General features: G+C 38.2%; 1 protein-coding gene across 9 annotated transcripts in view; it reads right to left on the minus strand.

Annotated features, from left to right (window-relative positions):
• Positions 1-14,819, minus strand: part of CCPG1 (cell cycle progression 1) — a 45,930-nt gene that overhangs the window by 24,544 nt on the left and 6,567 nt on the right. For 8 of the 9 annotated variants that reach the window (XM_043921139.1, XM_043921143.1, XM_043921142.1 and 5 more), the window contains exons 2-4: positions 4,671-4,739; positions 2,322-2,442; positions 582-658 (exon numbers count right to left, since the gene is read on the minus strand). In XM_043921139.1, the coding sequence (XP_043777074.1) occupies positions 582-658; positions 2,322-2,442; positions 4,671-4,730 (258 nt within the window). In that variant the 5' untranslated portion in view covers positions 4,731-4,739. The remainder of the gene's footprint in view (positions 1-581; positions 659-2,321; positions 2,443-4,670; positions 4,740-14,819) is intronic. The other variant, XM_043921144.1, reaches the window with a different exon arrangement.

The following is a 14,819-nucleotide window of genomic DNA, read 5'->3' on the forward strand; positions in this document are numbered from 1 at the left end:
TAACATGCAAAGATCATCCAGCTATTTAGTTTTTTTTGAGCAATTATTGTTACTTTATTATATTTGATCAATACAGTATTATATTTGATACACAGTTACACTTAAGAATTTTTTTTGCCACTTTATTTTTTTAATTGAAGGATAATTGCTTTACAGAATTCTGTGGTTTCCTGTCAAACATCAACAAGAATCAGCCATAGGTACACAGAAGTCAAGTAAAATGCCAAAGGACAAGATTTAGTTTGTTCTCAAGTTTGAAAACTTTCATTTAACATATGAACCCTTAATTTCTCAATATAATTCAAGAATGCAATATATTTCCAAAGAAAATATTAGATGTTAAAAGAATAAATCTTTAATACATTACCAAAAAATCACTTTACTAAATTAAAAGACAGTTCACTTACTTAGGCGTTAAAATGGAAGCTAACTTTAACTTTAAAACTGACCAACCTACGAACCCAAATTTTTCAACAAAAGCTATTTATAGGAACAAAATGCACAAACAGAAATGGCAGCTTTAATTAGTATTCTCTAAGAATTACTGTTTATCAAATACCCAGAGTAAAACACAAGGTTACCTCAAGTGCTGACTTCATTTCCTCCAAAGCAGAATAAGTAGCTCCTCCCAGTAACACTGTGCCATTTTGGCTGCTCTCTGACATAAAGTAAAGGTCAATTTAATTATATTTCACCAACTTTTTATAGTCTGCATATATTATAATATGGATAAATAAAATCTATTCCTCATTTTTAAAGTGGATGTAATGAAAAGCTACATGCAATTATAACAGTTACTCTACTGTTGTTAAAAATATCTCTGCATTTCAAATATAACTACTGGAAATTGTTGAGCTAATTTTAGTGAACTGAACTCATTTAAAAATTTACAAAAACTATAATGTCTAAATAAACAATCTCTACTTTACAATTCCAAAGTACTTAAGCCAAGGTGTTTATAAAAACATGTTAATATGGAAAACTCAGTCTCAGATCAGTGAGAGCACATTTCCTGAATTCTTAGTCTATTCAAAATTCCTAAATGTACCACTATTCTAATGACTGTCAATGCCTGGTAACACAAGGATCAAAACTATGACTTCAAATTACAAATTCTTAATAATAAAAAATGGACTATAAAAAACAGTGACTTGAATACAGAAAAACAAAATAATGTCACCATAACAGATATATTTTATAAGAAACTTATAAGAAAAAATATACAAATTAGTTTATAATGTCATATTTTTAATGAAAAAGGCTGAAAAATTTTAATAGAAGCTAAAAACAAAAACAGTACATAATAAGCACCAGGTTTTATGCATAACATGCATTGTTGGTATAACATTATCTCCAGAATCAAAAGAATTATAGATGGCTTTGAATTTTTGGTCATCCTTTTGCTTTTCTATCATAAGTATGTATTTTTCATTATCTAACGCCTCCAAAATAACAAAAGGAAAAAAAAAAAGAAACCACCATTTGTGCATGTGATATAGCCCCAACAGAATATTAATTTGGAGATAAGACTCCTCAACAAAGTTGGTCTTGGGTCCAAGGACCCCTGAGGAAGTATGGAAAAAAATTTTTATAACACGTATCTAAAGATATGCATTTCTTTGAAAAGACCATGCAGTTTTCAGATTCTCAAAATCTGACCCATGAAAGATGAAAATCACTGTTCAAATGAGAAAAGCAATCAACACATGGGCTGAAAACAAGATTTACAGGCATAAATCTTTTATATTTCTGGCCTTAACACATCCACTTTATTCTCCTGAAGGAGAAATGTCCTGTTTACATTTTAATGCAATTTAAAAAAAAACTTTAAGTAATTTAAATATGAAGATGCATGAATTATTTGGGTTTAATTCTCTGTATAATTAATGTGGGCATCAAATCCCATAGAGGAATATATAACATCAATGCAATACAGTAGTTAAATACCATTCACTACCTATAACCAAAGGTATTCTGAAGTGTGGTAACCATAGAAGAGTTGAGTAAACCCCTTCTGATGAATAAATAATTCTATGTATCAATAGTCTTCATCAAGATTATTAATATTTAGTTACCAACTACACTAGCAGCATCAAACATTCATACAGAAGCCCACTATAGCTACAAACAAGGGCCCTGGGCAGGTTGGTGCCACTGGGTTCTTTAGGGCTGCCCACCACATCACACTAAAATTCTAGTCTTTCAGTGACCTGCTGGTTTAGACCAGCCAGAAAGGCTGCTCACCTAGAAAGAAGACAAGATTCATGTTGCTCACATATCCTATCAAGAGAAACAAAAAAATCAGACTTCTTTAAACCTACCTCCCTGCTCTAACTGCAATTCCTGCGGCTCCTCCTGTGATAAAGACGCACATTCTGGAGCGGGCTCACAGCTGCCGCTAGTTGTGCCATGTTCAGAATTCACCATCTCTACATCAGACCCCTAGAGAAAAAATGATCATCAGTTAACTGTCTATCAGCTACCCAAAGCTAGATTTCACTACCTGTAGATGCTTCCATTATTAAAAGTCCCAGATGCTGCCATACTCCGCAGGGCACAGTATCTATTGCTTTCGTTCAATTTAGTCCACAAAACCTACAGCAGGCAAACAGCAGAAAGGAGCCACAGGTTTAGACTCTGAAAGAAGTCAGCCCAGAAGTCAAATACTCTAACTGCACTATAAGCCCAAGAGTCAATCTGAATCCCAGAGGATTTCTACATTTAGCTATTTCTATTTATTAATCTGCTTCTACTCAACATTTATGGAACTACTCTGGCCAAGGCATTTTGCTAGGTGTCAGAGTATAAAAAACTGAAATCTAAAATTCAGATTTAAAGCCCATTCAGAGAAACAGCCACAAGTAAATATTAATAACTACTTATTACAACATGTGACTAAAAAATTTTAAGGGCAAACATTAAAATTAACCTATTAGATTAATATGGCAGGCTATAGTCCATAGGGTTGCAAGAGTCAGACATGACTTAGCGACTAAACCACCACCACCATTACACTAAGAGAGTAAACGTTCTCTGTAAAAGCAGACTCTTCTTTATTCTTCCAAGGTTTTCACTTTGATGTCAGATTGTCTTTTCTGTAATAAATGTGTATCTTAACAGATTTTCTTTCTCACCTTAATTAGCAAAATAAGTTATCCAAAAATGACTCAGTCTCTCTCCAGATCCCTCCCTCAATCTTCCTATAGTTTACTGATCATGAAATTAAAAGGTCTGAGTTCTCCTGAAACATGTAACTCAACATAACTAAAAAACTTCATTAAAGGAGCGAGTTTGAGTTGAATCCTAAAGAGAATTCTGAATTTAAGACTTTGGGCTTGCTAAAGTGGCAGAAGAACAGCAGTAACAGACACAAGGTTTGGGTTGAATTCTGAGTCACTGGGGAGACCAGTCCTGGCCTCAGTCAGAAAGGTAGCAATGGTAAAGAAAAAGGAAATACACGTAAGAGACATTAGCAAGAAAGAACAGAACCTGATTAACAAGATATGGAGGGAAGAGGGATAAAGGTACAAATATAATCAACGTGTGAGAAGGTACCTCTACTACAGAACACCCAAATGGCACACTTGGCTACATGCCAGAGCGGTTTGCGCTCTTACTTCACACTGAAGATTCCCACAACTGCCTTGCTCCTACACTGTTAATTATCCTTGAAGGAGTAATTGTTGCTATGAGAGTTGATCTAAGCTTCGGAGAAACACATTAAAAATAGAAAAGTCATTTATTTAAAAAAATAAAAGAAGAAGAAACAAAAGAAACCACTCAATTTTAACTAGTACAGCTGCTAAGGAATGTTTAAACTTTCTTGCAGAAGGTCTGGTTAATGTTGTTGTCTAGAAGACATGACTAACCAATTGTCTAAACATTAAATTATCAGGGCAATTGTAAAAAAAAATACCATTTAAAATTTTTATTGATGCAGGAAAATAAGTGAAGCCTAAGAGGCTGGGAAAAAACAGGAAAACTATAGATAAATCCGTTAACACATTATATAGGTATAGATAATTTTTATCCTTTTGCTTCTGTTTATCACTATTTTATGATTTTTTTCTGTAGTTAACATATATTACCAGTGTGAAGGAATAAATTAATATTTACTATGTACTGTCATATAACATTATATTTCTGTAATAAAATTCATTTTGTGACAGAGTTCTAGTCATAGTCTTTTTTCCTGTGAAGTTCTGCAATGATAACAATGTAACATAACACAACAACACAGGAGGAACACGTGTTCTTCATGCCCCTTTCTGGCCTGTTTAAATGCACTCGCTGATGTTTTCTAGCTACATAATCTTGGCCAAATTACTAAGCTTTGGTCTTCTCAACTATGAAATGAGAATGAAAATGTATGCCACAGAGGGCTGCTTAAAATTATATGAGAACATAAGTAAAGCACAAGGCCTGACCAATAAGCCCTCAGTAAGTATCTGCCTACTGTCTCAAAGTTGAGGAAACCAATGTACATTAAGATGCTGCCTCATGAAGTTTTCAGCAGTGAGTGTAATGCAGGAGGGAAAATGTCCAAGTCCTAGATCAGTGGAATCTTATGTATAAATGTAAAAAACTAACAGCCTTCAAAGAACCCAGTTTACATCATTATTAACACTATAACACTACACGCTGCCTTACAAAAAATATTAAACACATACCTCATGATTGATGACAGTCCAACCACAAGATGAATCACTGTCACTGGAGTTCTCAGACATTTTTCGGGTCTACAAATACAAAAACATATTGATATGTGGAAAACATTCTAAAAAATTCTATAGGCAGCACAGTATGTAATTGGTTTACTGCCTCCCAGGTGAAACTGAGGCAACCCACCCATTGATTTACCAGACAGGACAAGTTCGCTTATCAATATGAACAGATACAACCAAACTTAGATTCCCCTGAGCCAAAATAGTCAGATGGTCGTATTGTGGAATGAAGAGGCAAGTTGGATCTGAAAGAAAATGCAGGATTTGGTCAGGCAGAGAAACAAGGTTGAGGAAGAAAAATCGGACTGTAAGGAAGTCAACTGTTGAGAGGATGATGAATTCATCATTCTAGGGGACAGTCAGCTAGAGTAATAGTCTATGCTTTCAATGGACTGTACACTGTGAAAATCATGGCTGAGGAAACCACATAGGGAAACTGGAAGAGTTAGAAGGCCAAGCAAAATGAAGTCCACTGTGTTTGTCATCAATCATGAAGCAGTTAATATTTTCAAGCAGGGAAGGAAGATGATCAAATGGTTTTAAAGAAAATAACCATGTTGGTAATGCTTCAGTTAGATTAAAACACAAGAAGAAAAAGACCAGAAGTGGACCCCAAAGTTGTGGAAATTGGCAATAACATAGACTTTACTCTAGCCGACTGTTCCCCACTCATCATTCTCTCAACAGTTGACTTCCTCACAGATAGATTGTTCTTCCTCACCTTTGTTTCTCTGCGTGATCGAATCCTACATTTTCTTTCAGATCCAGCTTGCCCCTTCATTCCACAATATGACCATCTAACTACTTTGGCTCAGGAGGATCTCCTTGTCTTGCCAGGACTAGACAGATTCAAGTCCTAAATCAGAACACACTGGTCACTTTACCTGGTTTATTCTTCCCTTGCTATCTAAACTCCTACTTAAATTTCAAAACTAAGCTCATTAAAGTGCTGTTTCTATACATACCTTATAAATGTTTGTTATTGCATATATCCTGGGAATCCATTATATCCCAGCTGATGGTTAGTGTTTTAACGAAACTCTACTGTAGATAATATAGAACTAAGGCACAAATGAGAACAGGGCAAAAAAATAGACCTGAACCATTCATCAGTGATTCTGAAAACTCTTATAAATTAATATTTTAAAAAGAGAAGATACGGAGAGGTGGCTGGTCACTAATAATACAAAATAAGTATGTTTTCCGACAAATTATTCAAAATCTAGAATAAGACATAAAGATAATTGTGTGACTTTTAATATCACAGTAGACAGAATGTTTTACAGTAAGTTTACCTGAGGTAAACTGATTGTTTGATTTATAACTAATTAGGGCCCAGGCAGTTTCTAAATTTAAAAGTAACTCTGTAAAATAAACAAAAAAACTATTACAGTGAAATACATGTTTTCTGTCTAGTAGAAAATACTATCTCCCAAAGGCTCAGTCTAAATCCCTATAGGCTATTAACCAATTTTATATTTTAGCAATTTTATTTCAGCATTCCTTATTAAATTGACTACATAAAGCCCAATTTCTCATTGAACCAGTTTTCACAAGTTTAAAACAAACTTTCTGATGTTACTATTTGTATGTGAATTGTTTTGTAACAGCTTAAAAGTTGCAGGTTAACATATGAGACTGCACAGAGACTGAGTAGTTAACTTGGCAGAAGAAAGAACGGTCAAAGCAGGCTTTACAAATGCAGTTGGTAAGGTTTTAGACACGCTGCTGCTGCTAAGTTGCTTCAGTCATGCTAGACGGCATGTTTTTTAACTGAATAGCAAAAATTTTTTAATTGAGAGATATCACAAAAAAATTAAGGTCTAGTTCCTCATTAACAACAACAACAAAATGACACGGAAAAATTTCCCAAGAGATAATGAGGAAAGCACTACGGAAACAAAGGCAGAAAAACAATGACCTGTGGGATACAAAGAATCAATGCAATATTCCATGAAAAAGATGAGCACCTAAATTTAACCAGTATTGACAAAGGGGGAAAGAAGATGAGGAGGAGTTAGAGATTTGAGAAGACAAAGTTGAAAGATTTTTAAAGAACTGAATAACCAAATACAGAAGGGAGAACATATAGGATATTTTGGTTTAACTATTTGGAAAAATCATTCTACACAGAACAAGTAGGGAGGGCTTCAAGATTAAGAAAATGCTGAAGCCTAAAAAGGCATTCATTCTTCACCATATGGAAGCCCCTCTTCCCTCTGCAAATCCCCATTTCTGAACCTCCTCTAGTAGCTATGGTTTTCCCAGTAGTCCTGTATAGATGTGAAAGCTAGACTATAAAGAAAGCTGAACGTGTAAATCTATGGCTGATTCATATCAATGTATGACAAAACCCACTGAAATGTTGTGAAGTAATTAGCCTCCAACTAATAAAAAAAAAATAATAATTAAAAAAAAAAAGAAAGCTGAGTGCTTTTGAACTGTTGGTGTTAGAGAAGACTCTTGAGAGTCCCTTGGACAGCAAGAAGATCCAACCAGTCAATCCTAAAGGAAATCAGTTCTGAATATTCACTGGAAGGACTGATGCTGAAGCTGAAATTCCAATACTTTGGCTACCTGATGCAAACAACTGACTCACTGGAAAAGACCCTGCTGCTGGGAAAGATTGAAGGTAGAAGGAGAAGGGGATGAGAGAGGATGAGATGGTTGGATGTCATCACTGACACGAAGGACATGAGTTTGAGTAGGCTCTGGGAGTTGGTGATGGACAGGGAAGCCTGGCATGCTACAGTCCATGGGGTTGCAAAGAGTCAGACACGACTGAGCGACGGAACTGAACTGAGTAGCCCATGGGCTTCCCTGGAAGCTCAGCTGGTAAAGAATCCGCCTGCATTGCAAGAGACCCCAGTTCAATTCCTGGGTCGGGAAGGTGCCCTGGAGAAGGGACAGGCTGCCCACTCCAGTACTCTTGGGCTTCCCTGGTGGCTCAGACAGTAAAGAACCTGCCTGTTAACGCGGGATACCTGGGTTCGATCCCTGGGTTGGGAAGATCCCCTGGAGGAGGGCATGGCAATCCACTCCAATATCCTTGCCTGGAGAATCCCCATGGACAGAGGTGCTTGGCGGGCTACAGTCCACGGACTCGCAAAGAGTCGGACACGACTGAACAACCAAGCACAGCACAGGAGCCCGTACCCCACTGCTGTCCCACCTCACCCCCCGGGACTTCCCAGTGCAGAGCGTGGCTTGCACACAGGCAACCTTGGAAAACTTCAGGGACACCAGACCTTCTCAGTCAGTCAGTTCAGTCACTCAGTCATGTTGGACTCTGCAACCCCATGGACTGCAGCACGCCAGGCTTTCCGGTCAGGGATATTTAATGTGTATGTATCTCTTACCCTTATCTAGGTAATTTCCATTTAAACAGATAGTCCCCAGATAGTTATTTGTTTACCAATCAATAATTCTAATTGTTCTGGAGATAAAGACAAGATTTCAAAAGAAAGTTACATACACTGCTAAACTGGGACTTTTTATCATATTTAAATTTCTCAAATCTAGGAGCCCACTTTAATCAGATCTCTGTTTAATTCTTCTTACTTGCCCTGGAGAAAGAGTAAGCTTGACATCTAGCCCAAATGAGGAAAAAAAGATTCCCTATTGGCCATAACTCCAAAAGTCTGGAGAAGCAAAAATCACAGCCCTATTAAAGAACCATCTTAATTCAGATGTTTTCAAAAATGTGCGTGCACTACAAGTAAAATTTTAGAAAGTAAATTTCTAAGCCCCATTCTAGACACACTGACTCTGAAAGCCTCTATCAACTACAAATTGGCACTTGCCAAGAGCGTCCGCCAGTGACTGAACAACAACAGAATTTGCCATCTGCCTTTGTGGAGACTGAACCCTGTGCTGTTGCAGCTGTTAACATTAAACACCCTCTGAGGCCATTCAGGATGGAGTGACGCACTCTGTGCTCCAGGGAATCTGGTGTCTTTAGATAGTAAAAGGCGGGCTTGATTGCACTGAACTCCCCTTCACCAAAATCTTACATATCAACTTTCCCTGACTACCTCTTTGGAGCAGTCTCTCAAAGCTATCTGAGGTGCTGTCTCTCAGGTTGCAGTCCTCATTTTGTCCCAAGTAAGACTTAACTCGCAACTCTCAAGTTGTGCATCTTTTTTCACTGACACTCATTGCATTTGAACCTCCTCACTACAGTTATCTGCTTAAAATGGTATTTTGTCATTCCTTAAAAATGTTAAGATTTTCATAGTCTTAAAGATAATGCTCACAGGCCTTAAATATTGAGTGTTTTGTCTCCAGCACCTCATCCCCTCTTCATTCCTTCCTTTTTCTCTTAACCTTTTCAAATAACCTAAAAAAACTTAGCTATCTCTTAACTCAGGCACTCTGCATATTCTGATCTCAATTCCTCACCCCCTTACTTCTACCTAAACTCTGGTGCCCACTCTTCTATCTCAGCTAAGGCATCACTCTCTGAACCATTTCCTGACCCCATCCCCTGTTCCACTTCGAGGGGCTTACTAATAATAACTTAAAGTTATAAAGCTAAGCGTATACTTTATGAAGATGATAAACCTGAAGCCCTTTTCCAGACTCAAGTGAAAGTGAAGTCGCTCAGTCCTACTTTTTGCAACCCCATGGACTGCAGCCTACCAGGCTCCTCCGTCTATGGGATTTTCCAGGCAAGAATACTGGAGTGGGTTGCCATTTCCTTCTCCAGGGGATCTTCCCAATCCAGGGATCAAACCCAGGTCTCCCGCATTGTAGGCAGATGCTTTTACCATCTAAGCCACCAGGGAAGTTCCAGACTCAGGCTTCCTTTTATTCCTCAGGGTAGTTTCTTATCCCAATCTCCAGCTACGGATTTTTCCAGTGCTTTTTGGATGATTATTTGTCGATTTCTCAACATCTATAAGACTAAGATCATCTTCCTGCTGCTCTTCCTGTTTCTATCTCAGAGAAGAGCATTAACCAAAAATATGGTTATAAGCAAAACCCACCAAACATCAGGTCAAAAATCCTAGATTTAAGGATAACTACACTTGAAATGGGCTTCCAGGGTGGTTCAGACAGTAAAGAAGCCACCTGCAATGAGGGAGACCTGAGTTCGATTCCTGGGTCGGGAAGATCCCCTGGAGGAGGGCATGGCAATCCACTCCAGTATTCCTGCCTGGAGAATCCCCACGAACAGAGCAGCCTGGCGGGCTATACAGTCCATAGGGTAGCAAAGAGTCGGACACAACTGAGCTTCTAAGCACAGCACATTTGAAAAACTAAAACTTTGCCTTGACCCAAGTCTAAATCCTTATGCACTTACTAATTCAACTTCATCATTTCTCACTTCAATTACAGTGACAATTCTCTTAATAGATCTCTGCTTACAGTGTCAAATTCCTCTCTGGTTACTCCTTCCCAAGGCTGCCCCTACTATGTTTATCCTACAACATAAATCTGATCACTTAATCACTTAAAACTGGTCTCCACTGCCTTCAAGACAAAAGTCTCTGAACTCTTTTATAACAGGAACCTCCAGAACGAATTACTGAAAGTGACTTTCACTTCATAAGAAATCCTATGGAACATTTCTTCACAGCGTGAAAGATTTGTAGAACTCTATGGAAGAGAATTTGACACTAAGCATTACAAATATGTGGCTTCAATAGAGAATATAGCACATTCTAGTCATATTAGGATGTACATTTATTACACGAATTCTCACATCTCCTTTATGAAGCTTCTTAAGGTAGAAGGATTATACTACACTAGTATGATCACGCTCTCCAGCATGGACCTATAGTTGGTACCATTTTAAATTCATTCCTTTATCCATCTGTTCATTCAATGTTTATTCAGTTCTTAGCACATGTGAGATACTGAAAATATATCAATGTATAAAGCAAATAAGAGTCTTGCCTACCTGGAGCTTAAATTCTATCAGTAAAACTTTATCTGAGCCCTATGCTCCAGGAAAGCAAGGAAGGTTGAGAAATGTCCCCATCCTGTTTTGTGTTCTGACAAATAGCTAACTTGCAAAGGACCAGCCTGCCCCCAAAAAACCCCAGGCTAGACTTCCACCCATCCTGAGCCCCTTATTTCACTTGCCTCCATAAAATTCCTTGGTTTTATGATATACTCCTCATTAATGAACTTTCTCCCTACTGCAACAGTCTGAATTAAACTCACCTCAATTTTCCCATGCATTTCATCTTTCACACTGGAGTTATCCAATAAACAACATAAACTGATATGATATGCAGTGTGTTCGATGGTGTATTTCCTTCCTACTACAGAGAAAGCATGGGAAAAGAAAACAGAAATGCTCGGTTGGAGAGGCTTAATTTCAGAAAGGATAATCAGGGAAAGCTTCCTTGAGAAGATATATTTGCGCAAAGATTTCAATAAGCGAGTGAATCGCTGGGCAGTTAACTGGGGGAAGAGTGTTTCACAAAATGAACAGTAGGTACAAGGTTGGAACCAAGCCCATATCTCTGAGAAACAGCAAGGAGGCCTGTGCGATTGGAGAGGAGTGGCCAAGCAGGAAAGTGGGAAGAGATGAGGACAGAGAGATAAGGAGTGGGAGATGAATGATGCATGACCTTACAAATCCTAAGACTTTTCACTTTAACCTGAGTGAAATTAAAAGCCACAGGAGAATTTTGAGGAAAGGAATAGGAAGATCACCCTGGATGCCCTATGAGGACAGCACTGGGAGGGAGCAAAGGCAGAAGCAGGAAGACCATCTGCAAAGCAACAACAGTAATCCGGGTGGGATGATGATGGTTTGGACCAAACTGGTAGCAAAGACAGTGAGAAGTGGACTTATACATGTATTTTGAAGGATTAGCCAACTGGGCTTCCTGATGTACTGACTATAAGGTATGAGGATGACTCCTGTCCTAAGTAAAATACGAGGACAAGATGGCCATTGAGACAGGAAGACTTTAAAAGCAGCAAGTGATGAAAAAAAATTGTTAAATTGGTTGGGAACATACTAAATTTGAGACAGCTATTTTCACATCCAAGTTGAAACATCAAGTAGGCAGCTGGGGACTGAATCCAGAGGAGAGATATAGACTAAAGACATAATTTTAAAATAACCTGAGGTGGCAGCTGTCAAAACTAATGACAGCAACAATATTAATTTCACCTAATAAAGTACAACTGGGGTGAATATTACCTGAGATGATGGTGCCCCTCATCATTCCTGAGTAGCTACATTTTACTATGAAAGAGGTGCCATTTCCATTACCGCCTCTTCTAGAATCAGACACTGCGGAGAAGAATGGGGGCATTCTCCCACGCGCCCACGATTCCAATGCCAGCCAGCCAATGGGCTGTGAGCAAAGGTCCCGAGAGGGCTGCTGCACTGTAAATGTGAGCAAAGATGAGACAGGTCATCCAGACAGCTTTCAGGAACCTATTTTATCCTGCTTTTCAAAGGTTCTGGAACTTTCACCTCCTCAAAAGGATATGAAAACACGTGCTTTAAACCAGACCTTGTTGGATAAAGGAAAGAGGACCCAAGATCCCAACTAATAAAAACCTTTTAAACATCCTTGTTGTCCAATAACAACCCTACAGAAATAAACAAGATAGATACAGTAAGTCAGCTGGTGGAAAGTACTGTGGAGAAAAATAAAGTAAATGGGGGAAAACAATGCAGAGAGTAAAGGGGTAGGGAGGGAGCAGAACTTTAAATAAGGTTGTTAGAGAAAGCCTTTCACCAACATACAAAGGTACCTATTTCTCCACAACCTCACCAAAAGGTAACAGCCATCTTTAACTTCTGATCATGTCATGAGCAAAAAAAAAAAACTGGGTCATTAATGAGTTCATTTGCTACTAATTTTTTTTCTTAGAATGCTTCATTTAAAAAACGTATCTTCAGGGCTTCCTTGGTGGCACAGTGGTAAAGAATCTGCCTTCGAATGCAGGGGACACAGATTTGATCCCTGGTTCAGGAAGATCCCACATGCCAAGATCAGCCCATGCACCAGTGCATCTAGAGCCTGGAAGCCACAACTACTGAAGCCCACGAGCCCTAGAGCCCATGCTCAGCAACAAGAGAAGCCACTACAATGAGAAGCCCACACACCCCAACTATAGTGTAGCCCCTGCTTGCAGCAGCTAGAGAAAGTCCATGCAAAAACCAAGACCCAGCACAGCCAAAAATAAATAAGTAGCAGCTTCTATCACAGATATGTTTTTAAATTTTATGTAGTAAAATGTTCAGGATGGAGAATAGGGTCTTTGTTTATAACCTATATTTTACACCTTGCTTTAGGAAGTCTTTTTTGCTCTCAAAATTGTAAATTATTCTCCTGTATTTTCTAATATTTTACCAGATTTTAGCTTCTACATTTAGCTATTTAAACTATGAATTTGGATTTTTTCCCTTTTAGTGTGAGTTTAGAAATAATCTCAACTATTAAATAGTCCATAATTCTATGATTTAAAATGCCATTCTTTGTCACATGCAGCCCCATACATTTATGAATCAGTTACAGGTCTGTTCTAATGATCTATATCCCAGCACCAAAACAACGCTGTTTAAATGACCATGGTACTCTCATCACTTTCTACAGTGCCATTTTTCAACTGTTTCCTTGGTCCTTCCCTAAAGACACACAACCACCCTAAAACACTTAAATACAGGAAATGATGAAATTGACTGCAGGTTACATATAATACGTATCCCAAGTGCTAAGATTTTTTTTTAACTTCCCTTGCAGAAACTCCATGACCTTGAGAATAAGAATTCTGTACTATAAAGTCAAACTCCTTAGGGTGACATCCAAATGTTCCACTGTCTGGCTCTAGCCATTACTGCAGATGATGAGATTTCTCCTCCAGAACTATCTCATCTGATCAGAGTCATCTACTTGCTACAAGCAGAGGAGGAACTGCAGCAATCCTCCATGTCTTCACCTGCTCAAGTCATACTTGCTGAACGCCGTCTTTCTTCCTTCCTTCTATCTGTAAGGCTTAGTCCTCCTCCATGAGGTTTTCCTTCATGTTTCTGACACACTCATCTCTCCTCCCCCTGAATGCACAGCACTTATTTCTCAGCATAACTTCTATACTTCTGAGCGTGACTTGCCTAAGGGCAGCTTCAATTACTTTTATCCATGAGTTACTTTACTAGTTAGTATTAAGTTCAAAGCTCTGATAAGAAGTTCTAATTTTACTTTTAATATCTTCATAATAGCTCAAAAATTTTAACTGCTCTCTATTAGTCAGAAGTCATACAATACACACATAATAATCTCTCATCTTTAATCACTTAATACTCTATTTTATCTACAGAAAAGGACATATAAGCATGTTTACTCAGATCAGGAATTAAAGGATCAGAAATAGGAATGTAACTACAGGTCTAATTTCAAGTCCAGCTCCACCCCTAAGCCTGCCTCTGTTAAATGTAGCACAATTATGAACTTTTTTATTCCTATCCTCAAAAGTGTGGTGGGGCCACTGAAATTACTGAGCACCACAGTGAAGGGGTTGAAACAGAAAAACTTAAAAATCCCCATGATTTTCAGTCTAAGCAAGCATCTAAAACTGTTACTGTCACTATGCTTTATGGTAACTTGGCACAAATTCACATTTTAAGAAGTATTGTGACAAATACTTCTGGAGGTAAATGGTGAGAACTGTATCTCTTTGAGGAATTAAGGAGTCTTAAATTCTGTTCACTAGAGAGGGGAGAGAACCTTTTACTCTGTTGCTTCTTTTTTTCCAAATAGTCTCATCTTAAGTGAAGGCGAAGTTTATATTTTTTTCCACCTACAATGTCAACCTTATTTCAGCCCCCGAACTCCGACAATAAATAAGCCTAACCTAGGAGTGCCTGGCTTTTGTGCTGTGGGGGGAAAAAGGAACACCTAGCAAAGCTTATTCCAAAGCTTACGGGCTAGAATGGTCAAGTAAACTCTCTATTTGAAACTGTCTGAGCTTTTGTATGGCATTTTAACTGTTATAGCAGATAAACCCTGCAGCATATTTTCACCATGTACAGGCCAAACTAAAGTTGCTTCCAAACAGCAGCAAGACAAAAAAGATCTCACAGGCAATCCTGCATATGGAACTCAAGTACTGGCTGCCATT

Source organism: Cervus elaphus, chromosome 12 (genome assembly GCF_910594005.1).
Source record: "Cervus elaphus chromosome 12, mCerEla1.1, whole genome shotgun sequence".
Lineage (NCBI taxonomy): Eukaryota > Metazoa > Chordata > Mammalia > Artiodactyla > Cervidae > Cervus > Cervus elaphus.